At 42.9% G+C, this 21,489-nt stretch overlaps 1 protein-coding gene across 1 annotated transcript in view; it reads left to right on the top strand.

Moving 5' to 3' along the window:
- Positions 1-21,489, top strand: part of LARGE1 (LARGE xylosyl- and glucuronyltransferase 1) — a 522,810-nt gene that overhangs the window by 251,311 nt on the left and 250,010 nt on the right. Inside the window, exon 3 of the mRNA XM_084809690.1 lies at positions 7,306-7,607. Coding sequence (XP_084665816.1) covers positions 7,306-7,607 — 302 coding nt within the window. The remainder of the gene's footprint in view (positions 1-7,305; positions 7,608-21,489) is intronic.

The raw sequence follows: 21,489 nt of genomic DNA, 5'->3' as shown, positions 1-21,489 counted from the left end.
TAAAAAGTGTAATTCTACCAAATCAGTGGAGTACTCAAAACCATTTTAGTACTAGTGAGTTCAGACTTGTTGAATGGCATATGAACAGGGCTCATCATGACTAAAATTCTGGCCCCTTTGACTGTCAAAACCAGTTTGGCCACTCATTTCAGTACGTCAGTATTGATAATGCAGTAGCTACGTGAGTGTTCTTAAGCGATTTCCTTAGGGGCAGTGGCATTTGCAATCAAATATTTCATCATCGGAGGGAGCGATACTGTGAGCTGGGTTGAGCTTGGAGTATGGCTGGAGCAAGATGGTTCACAACCAATATACCAGGTCAATAATATATCATGCTTCCAATGTCTTTGGCTTCAATAAAATCTCTGTGTATTTTGTTTGTTGCTGGGCGGGTTTCCTCCCAAACCAGAGCACTTCCTTAATTGCTTTGCTGAAGTGGGGCTTGACTTTGTAGCAGCCAAAAATAGTCTTTGGTTGGTTGGTGTGATGTCTGCTGAATGAACATGCTGTTTTTAATCCAATTTATAGTGGCAGCAAAGTACCTTCATGCCATTTGACACTTCACTGTTGCTGTCAGTGCTTTAGAGATGAGGAGACTTGAACTTGCACATGTAGATATTGCACTATCTACCAAAATCCTCTCAAGGTCGTCTTCTCTTAAACTTCCTTCCTTCAATAAGTTTGCAAGTGTTTTCAAAGGTTCACTTCTATTAGAATTAGAGGACGCCTTGTTTACAGTGCAGACATCTGGAGAAAATTGCTCAGCTTCATTCAGCAGTCCTATAGGCTGCTGTCAAAACAGCTCATCAAGCAGTATTCTCTAATTCCAGCTGATGTTATCTTAGAGCAACTTATAAACTTACACAGGGGTATAAAAATTCTCAGTGGGTGTGGGAATGAGGTTCCTGCCTTGTTATTGCTGTGTGGAGACACGGGCATTACAACACCAAATGGTTAGTAAAAACAACCTCATCCCAGCAGCTCACATCCATCCTAGCAGCTTTTAGAGCCAGGAATCCATACACAGTGGAAGCGTCAGCCAACAGAATGGAAATAAAAATGTCTGTGCATTTATAAAGAGCATTTATCCCCAGCTCAACCCGTTCCCTATGACAGGGTGGGCAGAAAGTAGATCTACAAATTTCTTGGACTTCAACTCCCATCAGTCCTTACCATTGGCCATCTTGGCAAATGTTTCTGGGAGCAAAATTTTAAAAAAGTCTAAAACATCCGGAAATCTGCCTTCTGCCTACCTCTGCCAAAGGGTACACCTATTTATATAATTTTCAATCTCTTGGAGTCTGGTACTTCAGTAGTTGTGTTTAAAATATTTTTGTTTTTTAAGCAGCTTTCCTCACCTGGTGCCCTCCCAGCGTTTTGGACTTCAACTCCAATCAGTCCCAGCCAGCATGGTAAATGGTCAGGAATGGTGGGAATTGTAGTCCAGATCATCTGGAGGGCACCAGATTGGGGAAGGCTGGTTTAAAATATTAAGTATGTGTGTGTGCATGTATTTGTGTGTAAGTAATACACCATTCACACTCTCTCTCACACACACACACACATACATATATATATATGATTTAAATACATCTCTGAATGAGCTAATTTGATGTTTTGTTTTATTTCTATAAATAACATATTTCAGATTGAGGTTTTTGTAAAATATTTTGTAAACGCATTGAAAATAAGATGGGAGAAATGCTGATATAATGTTTCAAATTTTGGTTTTCACTGTTTTATGCTTGGCTATGGCCATACATATCTGAGATATATACACTGTGTGTGTGTGTGTGTGTGTGTGTGTATTCTGTATGAGGAGATACACACACACACACACACACCTCTTTTAGAGCAGGGGTTGGCAGACTTCAGGGTTATGAAATCTTCTTATTACTAGAACCCCTATGTCCACCAGACAAAGCCAGGAGCAAAATAGTGATTCGGGCAGGTGGACATAAGCTAGGATTTAAGGAACAATGTGCTTCTGAGCATATCCTTAGCTCACAGAATTGTGACCAATATCAGAACCAAAGAAGTCTTTTCACACACAAATCCATCCTTGTTTTTTTCCTAAGTGTTCTTTTTTAGCAGCCTAGTTCAGGGAGGGAAAGCTCTTGAGTTGTTGCTATTGTTAGAGAACTGGGAGTCAGAAACTCTTGCTGATCTTCTGCAAATCATCTAGGGATTTACCAGTAGATACTGATTTATCTTCTGCCTACCTCTGCTTTAGAAAATAGGCCCTGTCCCTTGATTTTTATTATTTATTATTTATTTATTGCATTTATATCCAGCCTTTTTTCCTCTTGCAAGGAACCCAAGAGTTTTAAATTCCTCCCAATCCGCCACCCCATCTCTCTGTGTGAGATATACAGGTTGAACACAAATCTCTTGGCATCACCTTCTCTGTCCCCCTTTTTGAACACCCGCCATTCACTAACATTGGTTAGGGTCTTTGTGACTACTTTGCAGCATGCCACCCTCCACAAGCAGGTCTTCTTTATTTATTTATTTAATTAATTTATTTATTAATCGCCCATCCTGGGCAATGTACAACAATAAAAACAGTTCATACAATAAAATTCAACATTAAAAACATCACATTTCTAAAATTACTCTAGCCCGCACCAAATTATTGATCGGAGGACACAAGTTAGCATGTTTCCTTCCATGCTAGTTAACTCCAATTCCCAGGGGGCCTCCAGCCATTCTTGTTCTGCTCTGCCATATTGTGGACTGAGATTTACATATTCAGGTAAAGCTGTGAATATTTTTGGCTCAGCCCTAGTCATGGAAAGCATTTAATTTGCATGCACTGATTGGCTGAGATTAATTTTGTTTGCATAGAAAGGTGGGTGCAAAACTGCCAACTCCATTTTAAGTGGCTAGGCGGCATTTATTTTTTAAGAACTCCAGAATGAAGGTAAAGACATAATGAATCAGGCTTAGGAATCTTGAGAGGGGGAGAGGGCGGGGGAGGTACAGGGAGATTCAAAAGTCATGAGATGGAGATATAAAACCCAGAAAAAGTTGGTTTTAAAAACTGGAACCATCAGTTTCTTTAAAAAAAAACAAAAAAAACAGGGTGATCGGGTCTGTATGTGACCTGTGGATTCCATGTTTCCACTCCTGCCATAAATCAAGCTACTGTTTCCTTGATTTATGTTTCCTACTGTAACATAGAAAGCTACTGTTTCCTCTGGACTATGAAACTGTAGGGAAGGGTTTTGGAATCCTCTGGGAAATGAGCCTCATACTCTTCAAATAGCAGCAGTGTTTTTCCCTTCCCGGTATCTTTAGCTGCTTCCAGAGGAGTAAATGAGGGTATTCTTAACTTTATCTGAATCACTGGAGGGAGATTACCACTAGCGATAATCAGAAATACTAGTTGTAAATTTTCTTCCTTACAGCAGTGGCAATACAACACCGGTGGTATTTAGTTGTGCATCTAGAGCAGTTCTGTCATCACCAGTTGTTCCTCATGCATTGCTGTAGTTCTAACAGCTGCTAATAACTACTAAAATGCTTGGTAATAACTGCACATCTGACAGCAGTTAACAGGTCAGTGCTTTTATTCAACTGCTTTCTGATGATAGTAGATGTATATGAGGCATTAACTGAATACACTATTGGAGGTGGGGGGGCTCACAGCTATTATCATGGTAGGAATTACCAGGAAAACATGAATAGGAGACAATGGTGATCTCTACGCCTCAAGTTTATTGCATGTTCATGATTGCTCACTCGCTGAATTGTGCGGGTCCATTAAACAACAATGTCGTTGTTGTCGAGTCATTATTCCACTATTTCCTCCCACCTATCCCATGTTTTCCTCAAACATAAAAAATTGGGTATTTTTTCCAGCCCAAAGAACAGGAGCGGCATGACCGCTCTGACTGCCTACTGTGGGCATTTGATTTCGGTTGTTGGGGGCTCAGTCAGGATGAGGAAGGCATTGAGGATGGGAGTGGGGTTGCACGGAAGGAGAGCCGAGAAGATTTGACAGGCGCAAGGGCAAGAATCGCCTGCAGATTGCATCCCCTGCCTCTGCATTTCTCAGTCGGAGGGAGAAGAGGGTAAAATGCCTCCCTGCAATGAAGGGAGACACATCTGATCCCCCATCAAGTTCAGAAGCAACCTCCTCTGTTGTTTTAGAGCACCCTATTAAGTTCAATGGGGCTTACTCAAGGGTTGCAGACTTACAGGAGTTCTACTCAAAAGTAAGCCCCATTGAGTTCAATGCGGCTTACTCCCAAGTAAGTGCTCAGGATTGGGTCCGTGCGAAAACAGTACAGCAGAAGTTAAGCTCCTCGGAGAAGGAGGGGGGGAAGGGAGCACTCAGGGAGCAATGTGTAAAGGCATTCATTGGTGATCCTGCATTTAAAATGGAAGCAGAAAACCCCGTTTTAAATTTGTAATATGTGAAAAGTTTTCCTTTGGTCTGCCGTTTTTAAAAATATTAGTGAATTGCATGGGTCCCCCCTCTTTCCCCAAACTCACAGATTATTATACCTAAACTCCAGACTTGTTTCTGGATGTGGGCAAAACGTCTTTCCAATCTGATGTAGTATTTTGCCCATAATCTGTTCCTACCCACATTGACAGTTGCTGAGACGCTTTTTCACATTAGCATAAATAAGAAATTGCCGATCATTGGATAGGAGGTAATGGGCAAACCTTTGAAAGGATGGAGATGCCAACTGAATTTGAGGATAAGGGGTGTTCCTGGGAACGCTGGACGATAGCTGAACTTTAACTGTAATATTTTATTTATTCATTCATTTCATTTCTATACTGCCCAATAGCCGAAGCTCTCTGGGCGGTTCACAAAAATATGACACAGTGGGACAGTTAGTTGAGCAGTGCACCCTTTTTCAAAAGAATGTGAATGGGAAGATCTGAGCGTTGTTATGGAACAAAGTTTTTTCCAACATATTGTGAAAAGCTTGGTTTTATTTCTGATGTGCAGGCTACTTTGACATTCAGTGAAAGATTCTAGATCTGCATTTTAGCTCTGGGTTCTCCAGTGTGGTGCCTGTAGGCACTAATGTGTCCACAGACACCTCTCTTGGCACCTGCCAGGTTCCCTGCTCCTCTTGATTTGTACTTTATTTTTAAATATTTTTTAAAAATTACACTCTGTTTTTTAAAAAAACTGGGAAGATGGCATACTACAAAGTGAAATACTGCCTCCAATGCCAGCTTTATTTGGGTTCAAAAGAGTGGTTTTGTGTTTTGGAGCTCAGACCCCCCTCTGCCTTGTACTTTTCTTAGGCAAGTTACTTTTCTTTTAGTCTCACCAGTTTGCCTTCTGGGAAATGGGTGTTTTGTCCACATGGCAACTTTTTTATTAATGGGCAAGTTCCCATGGCATCCATTTTGTGAAAGTGCCCATGGCACTCTCAAAATTCCAAATCTGTCCACTGACCCAAAAAGGTTGGGGACCCCTGGTATTCAATTTTAGGAGAAAACTCTTTAATAAGAGGGATGGTCTTTATATTCAGACATTTGCACTGATGATATTGCCCTATTTACATGCTCACTCGCTCTCTCACTGTCTCTTTCTCTCTCTCTCACACACACACACACACACACAGAGAACTTGGATGTAGGTCTCCTTTTTGAACAGACTAGATTCTTCTTTCTAAACCCTCATGGGCAATAATATACCTGGAACAAGCAATGAAAGTGCCCTCCTCTGGGTCCATTTCATGTAATTACAGATCTCAGCTAGTTGTTTACAGGCCCTCTCCTGCGCACTGATAATCATTCCCTTGCATGCTGTATCAGTTATAAAAAAATGTTTGGCATGGACCAATCCCCACCCCACCTGGAAAAAAAAAACTTTGTTGTGATAGCTCAGCATTAAGGATCAAACAAACAAGAATAACTGAAACACATTCTGTGCAGTTTTGTAAAAGATCCCTCTTTCCTTTACATAGGCCTGTAGCAAGAACAGTGCTTAATCCCATGTTTGAATTTGAGGTTGTGATTGTCACAGTGGAGTAAGTAGAAGTTGATGGTGATAAACTATTTTTTCTGTAGACAAAATGCTTTTTGGTGAACTCAGTTGAGTCTGGTGAAAGCAAAACATCTACAAGCAAATTCTCCTGTTGTTTTCCCCAAGCAGTTGTGTCAATTTCACCTGTGTGGGAAAATAAGTAAAATGTGATATGTGCAGGCTTGCTAGAGCATCAGTCTTTGCCAGTATGTGTGGTGGAAAAAAACTCCCGATGTGTGTATCAGGAATAAAGTGGGCATTTCCACAACCATTGGTATTTTGATACCAGTTATATGGGAAGTAGCTGTAAGAGTGAGATGCTCAGTGGTAGAGTACATAATTTACATACAAGATGTTCAGCCCCTGGTTTCTCCAGGTAGGTTTGAGAGAGACTCCAGTCAGAAACCCTCCAAGAGCCACAACCATCCAGTGTAGACAGTATTGAGCTAGTGGATTAATAGCCTGACTTGGTACAAGGCAGATTCCTACATTCCTTACTCTGTTTGTCCAGTTGCAGCATGACTACTGTGTGGTGAAATATGGCCCAGTTGCTACTAGGCAGCCTACCCAGGTTTCATACCAGGCGCCTACAGATAAAAGTTGATGGGTTATGGACAATTATATATAGACTTTACAGCAAATCTATCATGTTGGAGCTAAAGAGATATGGGTGGTCCATGAGCCATCCCTACAAAAGCAAGCCATATAGGTTGTGCGCACAAGTGACTATTTGCAGAACAGCGGGTGAACAAGATGGAAGGTGCCACTCTGGTCTGATTCCTGTGTTATGGGAGCGGTGTGGTTGCTGTTCCCCTGTGATTCCATGCCACACTAACAATTTAGAAACCATGTGGGAGGTGCAGGATCAGGTGACAAGAATCACACTGATGTTACCACCACCACCCATTTTTGACCCTAGGGTGGGTTTTCCCACATGATCCTGCCTTTCCCACATGGTTTCTATGGGCTATATCCAGTGTTAGTCCTACTTAGAGTAGATCCATTGAAATGAATAAGACTTAAGTTAGACTTACATTCGACACAGCCCATTGGATACAACCCAATATTTACCATTATCAGAGTTTTATAGGATGGAGTCAAAGGGAATAGCAGTTACACCACTTTTGTATAACAAGAAGCATTGGGGGAAAAACTGATGATAGCCTTATGCATGTTAATCATGTGCATAGTTCCTTCAGCAACTCAGGACTTATTGGGGAAAAAGTTTCTCTTTGTGCTTTTCTGAAACATAATTTTCAAATTCTCTTTCAATTCACATATGTTGTTTTACTCTTTCGCTACAGATGGAAAGCCGGTGTCTCTGTCTCCGATTGAATCTCAGCCCCATAGCCCTCGTTACACAGCCACAAGTCAACGTGAAAGAGAAAGCTTGGAGGTACGCATGCGGGAAGTGGAAGAGGAAAACCGGGCACTTCGGAAACAGCTCAGTCTGGTGCAGAGCCGGGGCCTGTCCCATCGCCGAGGCAATCACTCAAAAACATATTCCATGGAGGAAGGAACTGGGGACAGCGAAAGTCTGCGGTCTGGCATTGTGGCAGGGAACAGCTCTGAGTGTGGACAGCAGCCAGCAGTGGAGAAGTGCGAGGTAGGCAGATGATTTTTCCATCAAGGTCCATGCTTCTGAAAGTGCAGCAGCCTGTATATCAGGACAGGATAGTCTTGGCCAAGTTTTTGACACTGATCATGGCTGCAGCAAAGAAAAGTGTGTGTGTGTGTGTGTGTGTGTGTGAAAGAGAGAGAGAGAGAGAGAGTCCTTGTTCTTGCATGGTGCAACCTAGTACAAATAAGAGAAGGAAAGGTGATGAATGGATGAGCAGTCAGGATTTATTGGGGTGATACCCTCAACATGGGCTATTGGGAAATGTGTTTACAGATTAAATATCCTGTATCTTCTTTTGTAAAAGCAAACAAGTCATATCAATGAGGATGCAGTGTGTTTGGTAATATGCAATTTAGCATTAGGAAAATTGAAAGCCATACAGAATCCATACTAGTAGAGCAAAAAAGTATGAGAAGGTCTCTAAATACAGATAGAATATTAATATGGTATTCAGGAGAAAAGACAATTGATTACATGGGTTAATACACATTTGTAGTGAGTGTTAGAAGTTGATGATGCTCTAGGGCAGCCACTTAGTAAAATGCTGGCTCGTTCTACAAGAATCGATAAGATAGCCTTGACAGTATCCCTTATATTGCGTAACATAACATATACTGTTGCATCACTATCTTTGAGATCCAATGAGAAATTTGTTAAACTTGGACCGCTGAAAACTTGAATATTACAATATAAACTCTACCATGGGGGCCTTGTATGATAGGAGGGGTTGGATAATCATGACTGCTTACTATCAGTTCTTAATCTGCAAAATGGGACTGTCTATCTCTACAGAGTTGTGTTGTTGTTACATGTTGTTACAGTCATTACATTTCTATACTGCCCAATAGCCGGAGCTCTCTGGGTGGTTTACAAAGACTAAAAACATTAAAAATACAATATACAGAGATTAAAAACCATTCACATAAAAAAACACATGAACGGACAATATACACAAAAGAAACATATATCTAAAACAACTTCAAACAAACAATCTCAAAAACAAACGGCCATAACCATAAGACATTCCAGGATCGATTCAAACTTATCATATGCAGCCGAATGCCTGAGAGAAGAGAAAGGTCTTAACCTGGCACCAAAAAGATAGCAATGTTGGTGCCAGGAGGCCCTCGTCAGTGAGATCATTCCATAATTTGGGGGCCACCACCGAAAAGGCCCTCTCCCTTGTCGACATCTTCCAAGCTTCCCTTGGTGTAGACAGTCGGAGGAGGACCTTAGATCTTGAGCGTAGTATACGGGTAGGTTCGTGTTGGGAGAGGCGCTCCATCAGGAATTGTGGTCCCAAGTAACGTAAGGCTTTATAGGTTAAAACCAGCACCTTGAATCAGGCTCAGAAACATACAGGCAGCCAGTGCAAGCGGGCCAGAGTCGGTCTTATATGTTCAGACCTTCCGGTCCCCGTTATCAATTTGGCTGCCACATTTTGCATGAGCTGCAGTTTCTGAACCGTATTCAAAGGCAGCCCCACATAGAGTGCATTGCAGTAATCTAACTCGGAGATTACCAGAGCATAGACAACTGAAGCCAGGTTATCCCTGTCCAGATAGGGGCGTAGCTGGGCCACCAACTGAAATTGGTAGAAGGCACTCCATGCCACTGAGGCCACCTGAGCCTCAAGTGACAAAGATGGCTCAAGGAGAACCCCCAAGCTATGAACCGGCTCCATTGGGGGAGTGCAACCCCATCCAGAACAGGTTGAGCACCCTCCATTGGGTCAGAAGAACCACCCACCAACAGTATCTCAGTCTTGTCTGGATTGAGCTTCAGTTTATTAGCCCTCATCTAGTCCATTGTCGCAGCCAGGCACCGATTTAGCACATCCACAGCCTCAACTGAAGAAGATGAAAAGGAGAAATAGAGCTGCGTGTCATCCGCATACTGATGACAATGCACCCCAAAATTCTGGATGACCACACTCAACAGTTTCATGTAGATGTTAAATAGCATGGGGGACAGAACTGACCCCTGTGGAACCCCATACTGGAGAATCCACAGGGCCGAGCAATATTCCCCAAGCACCACCTTCTGGAGCCAACCATCCAAGTAGGGGCAAAACCACTGCAATGCAGTGCCTCCCACTCCCAGCTCAGACAGTCGTCCCAGAAAAATACCATGGTTGATGGTATCAAAAGCCTTGTTGACCAAGGATAATCAACAAGGTCATACTCCCCCTGTCTCTCTCCCAACATAGGTCATCATACAGGGTGACCAAGGCTGTTTTCATGCCAAAACTGGCCTGAACCCTGCCTGAAATGGATCTAGATCCGTGATGGCGAACCTATGACACGCGTGTCAGCACTGACACGCGTAGCCATTTTCAATGTCACACAGCCGCATGCGGTCGCATGCCGAGAAGTATGGGGCCGCATGCCGAGAAGTATGGGGCCGCATGCAGAGAAGTATGGGGCCGCATGCCGAGAAGGACATTTCATCCTCGGCTACTGCACGGCCAGGTGCAGTAGCCAAGGATGAAACATTTGCTGTAGTGTAGTGTAGACACTCTGTGCCAGAGGTCTGTAGGCCAAAACAACAGAACTCTGGCACAGAGCGTCTAGTTCTGGGACTTCTGGTTAGGCCGTTAGGGGATCTTTGAACTCACTTCCGGCCAGCGGAGCAGGGAGCAGCGGAATGCCGCAGGGGACGCATCTCTGGGGGCCCTGTGATCGCCATTACCAGCAAACACATAACCACAGCAACCATCATCCAATCTACTGTTCTGGGGTGTCGTGGATTTCTAATTGACCATCATTACTGAGATAAGTGAGGGGGAGGCTGGGAGAGGCGAGGGCCTGTGCTATGGGTGCCGTTTCCCGCCATTAGAAATAGCGGCAGCCATCTTAATTTATATAAGGAACGCCATTTTGCAGCATAGTGCAGACTCCATTTCACCACTATTACTGTTGTGCATCCTTATTAACCCCTATTTCTGCTTATTAACCCTGCCCTTTCCTAAAAGACAGTTACATGTGCCATCTTGTGGTCAGTTAGGCTAGTTAACCCCTAATTGCCTGCAGGGCTAACAGGCTATCTATAATTCTATCTTCTGTCACTGCCCCCCTGATGGAGAACCCAAAAAATAAAAAACCAAGGTTAAGTAAAGGAAGTGGTAGTAGCAGTAGCCGACCCTTTCAAGAGACATGGACCGAGATGTATGGCATTATAGAAAAAAATGGCAGATCATTTTGCGTTCTATGTACTGAAACGGTAGTAAGCAGAACATGGAATATAAATAGACATTTTGAAACTAATCATTCCCAGCTCTTGAAAAAAAGTGAGGATGAAAGGAAGGAATACATTTCCAGGCAGCTACACCTTTATAAGAGCAAATCTAATTCCATCCTTAAATTTATAAAAGGCTCTACAAATTTAACATCTGCAAGTTTGAGCATTGCTCACTCCATAGCTCAGCATGGAAAAGCACTCAGTGAGGGAGAATTTATTAAAGAAACTCTCCTAAGATGTGCACCAGTTCTATTTCACAATATGCAGAATAAAGATGCAATTATTAAGAGAATATCTGAGTTACCACTCAGTAGAAATATCATAAAAGACCGAATAATGAGACTGAACACAAACATACAACATCAATTAAAGAGAGACATAAGTAATTGTAAATATTTTTCGATCTCTCTTGATGAAACTACTGATGTCACATCACATGCTCAGTTGGCCATTATTGGTCGATATTCTGATGGTCTCACAATGAGAGAAGAGTTGATAAAGTTAGTATCAGTGCCAACAAGTACATCAGGAAGCGAAATATGTAAGGTTGTTATACAAACATTCCGTGACCTAAGCATTGATATCTCTAAAGTTGTGTCAGTGACGACAGATGGGGCACCAAACATGGTGGGGAAAGAAGTTGGATTTGTCAAATTGTTTACGGAAGCTATTGGACATCCGATTGTGCCTTTTCATTGTATTATCCATCAGGAGGTTTTATGTGCCAAGGCAGGATTCACCGACTTAAACGACTTAATGTCAGTTGTTACAAAAATAGTTAATTTAATAGCTGCTCGCCCCCTTCACAAGCGAGAATTTTCTGCACTTTTACTGGAGGTTGATTCCACCTACAGTGGACTGCTGATGTACAGTAATGTAAGATGGCTGAGCCGAGGCAAAGTTCTTGAGCGCTTTGTGGAGTGCTTTGAAGAAATTAAGGTATTTCTTGAGGATAAGGATCTGGGAAACTTTTCTCAGCTCAATGATGATAAGTAGGTCAACACCCTGATATTTTTTACAGATCTGTCTGTTCATATTAATGAACTGAACTTAAAGTTACAAGGTTTTGGCAAAAGTATTGATGTTATGTTTGGATACATAAAAGCTTTTGAAAGTAAACTTAAAATTTTCAAGCGAGATGTAGAAACTAAAACTTATAAGTATTTTCCTCGAGTAACAAAGTATTTTGAGAAGGCCAGTGCAGCTGTACAAAATGAAATGGAACCCTTGCATATAAAGTACCAGCATGTTTTAGACTCGTTACTTGACCAGTTCAGTGATAGATTTAATCAATTTAGAAGCCTAGAACAGACCATAAAAATAATTAAGTATCCTGATGTAGTAGTCTACAGTAGTTTGGAATTAAATGGTTTCCACTGGATGCAAATTGATGATTTGGAGATGCAACTTGCAGAATTTCAAGACAGCATCTGGGTTCAGGTGTTTGTCGACTTGAGGTCAAAGCTTGAGAATCTGGAAAGGTGCCGCTTGGAGAATCAAGAGGAGTGCCACTACGAACAGGAAATTTGGAGTGCCTGGAACCGATTACCAGACACTTTTAGCACCCTGAAAAATATAGCAATGGCTTTACTCACAATTTTTCCCTCTACGTACTTTTGTGAGACTTTATTCTCAGCGTTAAATAATATCAAAACCAACAAAAGAAACAGATTGACAGATGAAGTTAGTAGCACTTGCTTGGGCTTGAAGTGTACAAAATACCAACCTTCAATTGAAGGTTTAGCCAATGAAATTCAGCAACAAAAAAGTCACTAATAGGCAGATTAGTTAAAGAATTCCCCCTCCCCCTCACTTATCTTAGTTCACGGCACCCCATACAAGTTAAATAATATCAAGACCAACAAAAGAAACCGATTGACAGATGAACAAAGAAGTCACTAAGCAGGTAAGTTAAATAATTAGTTTTTGGTTTATTAAATACAGTTATATATTGCAATTATACATTTTTGTTATTTAAACTATAAATATCGCGAAATTATGGTTTTTTTTCTCGAAGTGACACACCACCCGAGTTATGCTCGGTTTTTTGGCGAATTTTGACACACCAAGCTCAAAAGGTTGCCCATCACTGATCTAGATAATGGTTCTCATCCAAGTGTGTCTGGAGCTGGTTGGCAACCACCTACCTGCTCAAGAACCTTGCCCAGGAAAGGAACATTTGCCACTGGCCTAAAATTACTAAGATTTTTCAGGTCCAGGGAGGGTTTCTTTAGGAGTGGTCCCACTATTGCCTCTTTGAGGTGGCCTGGGACCACTCCTTCTTGCAAGGAGGCATTAATCACCTCCCTGGCCCAGCCAGCTGTTCCTTCCCCACCAGTTTTTATCAGCCAAGAGGGGCAAGGATCCAGTACGGAAGTGGTTGCACGAACCTGTCGAAGCACCTTGTCAACGTCCTCGAGCTGAACCAGCTGAAACTCATCCAGGAGAACAGGACAAGGCTGTGCTCTCGATACCTCACCAGATTCACCTTCTATAACACTGGAGTCTAAGTCCTGGTGGATGCAAGCAATCTTATCCTGGAAGTGCCTAGCAAATGCATTACAGCAGGCCTTAGAGGGATCTACGGTGTCCTTAGGGCCAGCATGTAATAGCCCCCAGACTACTCTGAAAAGCTCCACTGGGCGGCAGATAGAAGATTCAATAGACACAGCAAGATGATGTTGTTTTGCCGCCCTCACTGCCCCTGAATATACTTTACCATAGGCACATAGTGGCATTCAATTGCATCCACTAGGAGTTCTTCATCAGTACGCAAGCCATCTCCTATTTTGTTTCATTGCTCTTAGTTCTGGGGTATACAATGGAGCAGTTCAAGCTCTATTCAGGAGAGGGCACTCAGGAGCAATCATGTCAACTGCCCGGATCATTTCTGCATTCCACAGAGCAACCAGGGTTTCGACAGGAGAGCCCGCCATATCAGCCGTAAACCTCCCCAGAGTCCTCTGGAAACCATCCGGATCCATTAGCCTCCAGGGGCAGACCATCTTAATAGGTCCTCTACCCTTGCAGATGGGAAAAGCTGCTGTAAGTCTAAACCTCAGCAGGTAATGATCTGACCATGACAAGGGGACTGATGCAAAGTCCTCCATCTTTAGACCACCATCTCCATGTCCAGTTGAGAAAACCATGCGTTGGGCCAATGACATGTTGGGACAGTCCCATGGTCGTCATGGAGGCCTTGAAATCCTGAGCCGCCCCAGACAAGGTGACCTCAGCACAAATGTTGACATCCCCCAGAGCCAAGAGACTGCGGGATTGCACCAGCGCACCAGAGACCACCTCTGTCAGCTCAGATAGGGAGTCTGTTGAGCAGTGGGGTGAGCGGTACACCAACAGAGTCCCCAATCTGTCCCGCTGACCCAACACAAGGTACAAACACTCCAGACCAGTAGTCACATGGACAGGGAGCCTGCAGAGGGAGATGGCATTCCTATAGACCACAGCAGCCCTCCCCCCATTTTTGTTGTAGAAATGAATGAAGTATGTGTTGTAAAGTGCAGTGCGCATTATGAAGACTATATAAGTGATGATAATAATATTGATAATAAAACAGTAAGGCGTATCTATTATAGTCCCCTTCAACTCTCATAGATGTCCAGTACCTTCCATCTAACTTCACACCCACAGCCATGCTCCTTTTCTGTACATAAGGAAACAGGGATGCCAGCAGAGTTCTCTGAAGTCAGGCTCAGAAAGTAACTTTGGGAGCTCTTGAAAGCCCACCTCAAATGACAGGTGAGCTTTTGAAATCCTGAAGTTCTTCTCCAGGTTGGGATGAAATGCAAGCTGGAGAAAAATTTCTGGCTTCCCTTCCAATCCCCAACCAATCTCTGTACCAGCACCCCACCCTCCCCAAACGCTCTCCTCCTCTTCCCATTAAGGCTGTACCTGGCTGGCATGCAGCAGTGAAATTGGACAGGAAAATAAACAGTTCTTTCTGATGTTATTTAATTCATTTCTGAGCCACTTTGAGGCAAATGGGGGAAGGCCATCTATCTCTGTCTATTAACATCTTAAACCTTCTGATCCAATGACTCTAGCAGACCTCCTTTCCCCCCTGCCCCAACTTTTGTGGACATATCAGCACCCTCAAATGTGGCAGTTTCCCGAAAGATGTGCAACTCTAACTGTGGCGATGATTTTATTAGTACTTATAAAACATTGCTGCCCTTATTGTATTCTTTCTTCCAAAATGTATTTGTGATTCTCATTTTGTGATATACAGTCCTTCATTTAACAGAAAAAGACAAAGAAGGAGGTGATACCTCACTTGAACAGGAGAAAACTATGTTCTCCAGGGGAAGTTAACAGAATAAGCCAAGGATAAATCAATAAACAATGGTATCAGCAAGCTCTGGAAATAGCTTCAGGCAGCTTTTGAGAAGCTCACTTCCTAATTTCGTAGTGTAGATTAGAGCAGCCGGACAGAATAATTTTTTCCCCACAAGGAAACAGTTCCAACCAATCAACAAAAAACCCACAACTGAAAGGAAGTATCTCATCAGTTTTATTCTCTGAAACTGTGTGCTCCTGTTCCATGTGCTTTTCCAGTAGAAAATGAAATTAGATTCTGTCAACATGTAACATGAATGCTGCAGCCCTATGAACACTCATCTGGGTATAAGGCTCATAACAGGACTTATTTCCAAGTAAACATGCATAGGATTGTATTATAAATGTCTAATGGATCATATTTGTCAAGAGAACTGTTAGGTTCTAAAACCCAAATGTTTACTATCTATTCTTCTGAGCTTATGAATAAAGAAACAATCATATGTACTAATACTGATTGAAGTCTTCCCGTGCCACCCACGGGAAGAGAGAAGAATAAGCAGATACCTCTGCTGGAAAACCAGACCACCAGCACACAAGAGTGTATGGACTGGACCACCCATGCACAAGAGAGAGAGATCAGCAAACTCAAGGTAACCTCAAGGTTTGCAGATATGCAAAAAATCTTTAGGGAGGAAAAAGTCCTACAAGGGCAAAAAAAAAAAAAATCCAAAACAGTTCCATTATAACTCAGTGGTACAGAAAAAAAAATAGATAAGTGGGTGGGAGAATAGAATGGGGTGACTGGAACAGGAGGGGACACACACACACACACACGTCTGTGTATGTGTGTGGGTGGTTGAAAGAACCATCTCATTCTGGATAGATAAGTGCCTGGTTTACACTGAAAAGTTGTTTTAAAATAGGGATCTACAAATCCCCTACCTGCCAGTCTGGAGGGGGGGTCCGCGGGGGGGGGAGGCGATCTGTTTCTCCCCCTGGAATCCTTTCTGGTCAATTCTGCTCTGCGGCGACTCCACGTAGCTGCTGGCCGGCTCCGTACAGCAAGCGATATGGCCGCCATTGCCGTGCCGTATCGCTGAACACTCATTCACTGCAGGAAGGGATCTGGATGCAAATGGCATCTGCTATGCCATTTGCATCCCTGTTATTCACACAATAGGCTACGCATTTGTATTTACATAGATATTTGCATAATATATCTAATATATCACGGCAATGGCGGCCATATCGCTGGCTGTACGGAGCCGGCCGGCAACGAGGATCCAGCTCTGCGCAGGTCCGGCGGGAGGCAGAGGTAGGTGGACCCATTCCACCATGGACTCCAGAGTAGGGATGTACGAAAATGACTTACCTTTCACAGATTATGTTGATTGTGGAGGGGGAGGCATTCCGTCCCTCCCCCCGGAATCCTTGATGGGGGGGGGAGGCGATCCGTTCCTCCCGCCCAGAATACTTGATGGCCGGCTGTGCTCCACAGCAGCTGGGCAGCCCAGCCCAGAGCCTTCCGCAGCCGGATTTCCGGCTGCGGAGGGCTCTGGGGGAAAAACAACAACAACAACCCGCGTACGCAAATGGCGGCGGCTATGGCCGCCGCCATTTGCATTCCTTATTTTTGGCCGTCTGAATCTACGTAAATATTTACGTAGACTAAGACGGCGAAAATAAAGGGGAATGCAAATAGCATAGCGGCCGCTATTTGCGTCCCTTTTTGATTCACCGTTTTAGCCTATGTAAATCTTTACGTAGCGGGCGCTATTTGCGTTCCCCTTTATTTTCGCTGTCATAGTCTACGTAAATATTTACGTAGATTCAGACAGCCAAAAATAAGGAACACAAATGGCGGTGGCCGTAGCCGCCGCCATTTGCGTACGTGGTTTTGTATTTTTTTTTAAAACCATCAGCCATGATAGGCTACGTAAAGATTTACGTAGCCTATCACATCTTTTTTTTTTTTTTAACAAGACTGAAATGGCGGCGGTGGCGGCGGCCGGTCGGAAGACCAGCTGCCGCCAGAGCCGCACCGCCCGGAAGATCCGCCCCAGGTAAGTCTCGTCCCAGGGGGGGATCCACGGGAGGCAGGGGGGTGGCAGGCCGTTCCGCCACGGAGTTCGGGGGGCCGAATGCACTGGCATTTGGCCTCACCGAGATCCGTGGCGGAATTCTCTGCCATCCCTACTCCAGAGGCCAGATTCAAAAGAATCCGGCCTCAGTGGAGTCCGTGGTGGAATTCTCTGCCATCCCTATTTTAAAATGTCCCCAGGGATGAGGACAGATACTGTTTATAGATATCAGTGGGGACATCAAATAATTAAATGTAGCTGGGATTGAGCACAAGTGTGTTCACCTTCTACCCCCAAATGGATAAAGATCCCCCAAAACATGAGAGTGAGGACTGAGCAGGCTCAGTGGGTACTAAGGGCTGAGTGACTATTTGAGAGAGAGAAAAAGAACACTAGGGAAGGAAGGGGATTTGAATAGAGTGCCTGGGACCCTGAGCACTCCACATCACCACTTGTATTATTAATTTGAGATCTTTGGAGGGCCCAGACTCATCTTCTCTACATTTAAAAGTTTGCAGAATCTTTGTAGCTACTAGAGGTGGAGAAATCCTGTGCTGCAGCAGTTGTGTGATTTGTTGTTGTTCAGTCGTTAAGTCGTGTCCAACTCTTCGTGACCCCATGGGCCATAGCACGCCAGGCCTTCCTGTCCTCCGCTCTTTCCCAGAGTGTGCTCAAATATTCATTGCATTGGTGATGCTATCTAGCCATCTCATCCTCTGCTGTCCCCTTCTCCTTTTGCCTTCAGTCTTTCCCAGCATCAGGGTTTTTTCCAGAGAGTTTTCTCTTCGCATTTGGTGGCCAAAATATTTGAGCTCCAGCTTCAGTATCTGTCCTTCCACTGAGCACTCAGGGTTGATTTCCTTTAGGATGGACTGATTTGACCTCCTTGCAGTCCAGGGGACTCGTAAGAGTCTTCTCCAGCACCACAGTTTGAAAGCATCAATTCTTCGGCGCTCAGCCGAAGAGGTCATTACTTCCCTGAAAAGGTATCTGTTCTTCGATTTAACAGATATGAATCCAGTTAACATTTTTTCCGATAGCAGTCCGGAGACCAGGCAGCAAGCCAGACAATGCAAGAAGAACAAACATCCACACCTTAGCATATCTGCAATCAGAACTAGACGTTGAAAAATGTGTAGTTGCTGCCAGAACCAGCAATCCGATTGCTCTTTCTCCTCTCTCACTTGTTCTGATGATACAGGATATGACATCATCACATGGACACTGTCTCTAACCCTACAATCAGCATCCAGTGAAGTAGAACAAGTATTAGATAGTTTGAAATATGATAATGTCATTATTAGACATTATGGAGGAAGGAGAGGAGTCATGAGGCTGTTGTTTTTGGCAGCCCAGCCTACCCCCAAAGAGCTTCAAAGAATGTTCTTCAGATGGATATCTTTTGTGATATATAAAAAGTCTGCTGCATTTCAGTAGCAAGAGAATCTTACACTGTTTTATTTCACTGTTTTGTTACAGCAGTCCACTTAGACCACATTTTCCACAGCAATCATACATGAGCTGTAATGATTACTTATGGTGCTGTGTAATGTCCACTTCCATTCTCTGTTTTATGATGAGCCTTCTGTGCTTCAAAAATATTTCAGAACCTTTAAAAATAACTAGTGGGGGGGGTTGTAGGTGGGTGGGAATTATGAATGACCTTTGAATTGGCTTAGGATCCAAATTCTATGCCTATGTATTTTTTTTTGCAGGAGGGAGGGAATCACAATTTTCTTTACTAGAAGAAAGGAAAGTCTAGAAATAAACTCTCTCCCATTTTTCTTGTGCTTATGTTGAAATTTGGTAGGCTGAATCTCTTAAGGCCTGAAAATATATGGTGCTACAACCAATTTTGGGAATAGCTGCTAAAAAGGGTGATTAGATTAGATGCCCTTCCAGATTATAATGACTTTTACCAATAAATTTACTTGCTCAGCAGGAGATTAGTGTTTTGCCACAGGCAATGGTAATGTAAAATATGAAACTTCCTTGTGGTTGCTGTGCACCTATCTCTTAACCACACAGTAATTCAATAGTGAAATAGCTTTCACTTTTCCCTCTTAAAGGATTCACACAGTAATTCAGTGACAGAATGTAACCTTAATTTAAAGATCCCTATTATCAGATTTGCCTTCAGGGTTCTCATCATTTACCCTTTTACTGGAAATGCCAGCTATGTGTTTACATGAGAGCCCCCCACCCCCGCATTACTATGGTGTGTTTTCCATGGTAGATTATTTGAGCTGCATTTTGCTTGAGGTAGGGGAGACTGAAGGCCAGAAAAAGGAAGTGAAAGGAAAATTATGTGATGTTGCAAAAAGCAGGAGGGTAAAACAGCACTATATTTCTGCAACTACTCAATCATTTGGTAATAATTAGGGATGTCACAAGAGTCTTCTTCACACAGAGCTTTTATCCTGCTATTGATATTGCTCACTCACGGAAGTTTGGGGGTCCTTTTCATGATGTCGCTAACCTCCAGGGCACATCCAGAGGTATTTCCTGGTTATTCCATCTCAAATAGATCCGGAACTAATGAATCATTTTTTAAACTTGGAATGTTATGGGATTAAAACAGCCACTAGATGGCACTGTTTCATTGAGTTCTATGGAATCTTGAAGATTAAAAGCTTCCCCTCTCACCAGCCACATGGTCACTGTCTGGGAGCCCACTATAAACATGGAAAGGCTCCAGAACAGGAGGACTGCAAGGTTTTCCTTTAGGGTAAAGGCAGCCAAGGAATTGAGTAGGGGCACTCAGAAAAGCAGGTGCTTCTGTTCAGCTACTCACAAGTAGGTGCAGACTGTGAGCAAGGCTTAGTGTTGCATCCCTTCTTTTTGTGTTTCAAGGATTGTCCAATGAAAAGAACAAGAAATAATACATTTTAACAGTGTTAGTAACTTACACAGCACCTTTTTAATGTTCAAAAATAAACACATAAATAAGTATTTTCCAAGCCATATATCTGTTTTTGCAAGAACTTTTAGAGGTAAATTGTGATTATTTCTGTTTGGGAAATTGGCTGAAGGAACAAATTGCAAATGTATTAAAATAAGAACAAACTTTTAAAAAAAATACATTTGGAGCAGAGAATAAGCTAGGGAGGTAGTAGGATCTTTAGATGACAAAGGAGGACTGAAGGGGAACTGCAAGATTGCAGATTTTGGAAAGATACTCATGTCTGAAGCTTTTCTTTCAGGAAGGAAATCTGAGGGGTTATGTCAATTAAAAGTGATAAAGTATGAAGTTTGGAGCTAACTGATAAAATACAAATTAATGAGTAACTTGAGCAGGATAGCATTCACTCAAGAGTTCATTAAAAGAAAAACTCAAATGTGAAATTGCTGGTTTTTAAATGAAAACATGGAACTTCCTTTACAGAGGATTTGAAGGTCATGTAACACCATTATTTTTTTAATGGATCCTGGATTGTTTGAGCTTATTGAGTCAACCCAGCTTCTGTCCCAGTCAAATTGGTAGAAAACTTTATTAAAGCTAAAATGGTTAAGCACATAGAAGAACAAGCCTTGCAGAGGAAGCAGCAGCAAAGTTTCTACAGGAAAATGTTCTGTCCCACAAACCTTTTGATTCTTGTGAATGTCAGCGAGTTTGTAGATATGGGTGATCCAGTAGACATCTGGACTTCCAAAAAGCTTTTGACAAAATCACCTCACCAAAGCCTTCTAAATAAAATTTGCACTGGATCCTGACTGGGCTGTGGCTTCCCAGGGAATAAATTTTGGACAGCTCACTTAAATATGTTAACCCAGTGTGCAGGAGTAGTAAAAAGAAAGGGGGGATTCAATATTGAAAACTATTATAAAATCATGGAATAGTAAGGTTGGAAGGGGCCTATAAGACCATCGAGTCTAACCCCCTGCTCAATGAAGGAATCTAAGTCAAAGCATCCCTGACAGATGGCTGTCCAGCTTCATCTTGAATGCCTCCAGGGTGGGAGACCCCACTACCTCCCTAGGGAATTGGTTCCATTGTCATATTGCTCTAACAGTCAGAAAGTTTTCCCTGATGTTCAGCCAGAATCTGGCTTCCTGTAACTGGAGCCCATTATTCTGTGTCCTGCACTCTGGGATGATCGAGAAGAGATCCTGGCCTTCTTCTCTGTGACCACCTTTCAAGTACTTGAAGAGCGCTATCCTATCTCCCTTCAGTCTTCTCTTCTCAAGGCTAAACATGCCCAGTTCTTTCCATCTTTCCTCATAGGGCTTTGTTTCCAGTCCCCTGATCA

The sequence above is a fragment of the Heloderma suspectum genome, chromosome 7, assembly GCF_057233095.1.
Source record: "Heloderma suspectum isolate Gila_16-S chromosome 7, 16-S_ref, whole genome shotgun sequence".
NCBI classification, from domain to species: Eukaryota; Metazoa; Chordata; class Lepidosauria; order Squamata; family Helodermatidae; genus Heloderma; species Heloderma suspectum.
This window is presented reverse-complemented; position numbering and strand designations above follow the sequence as displayed.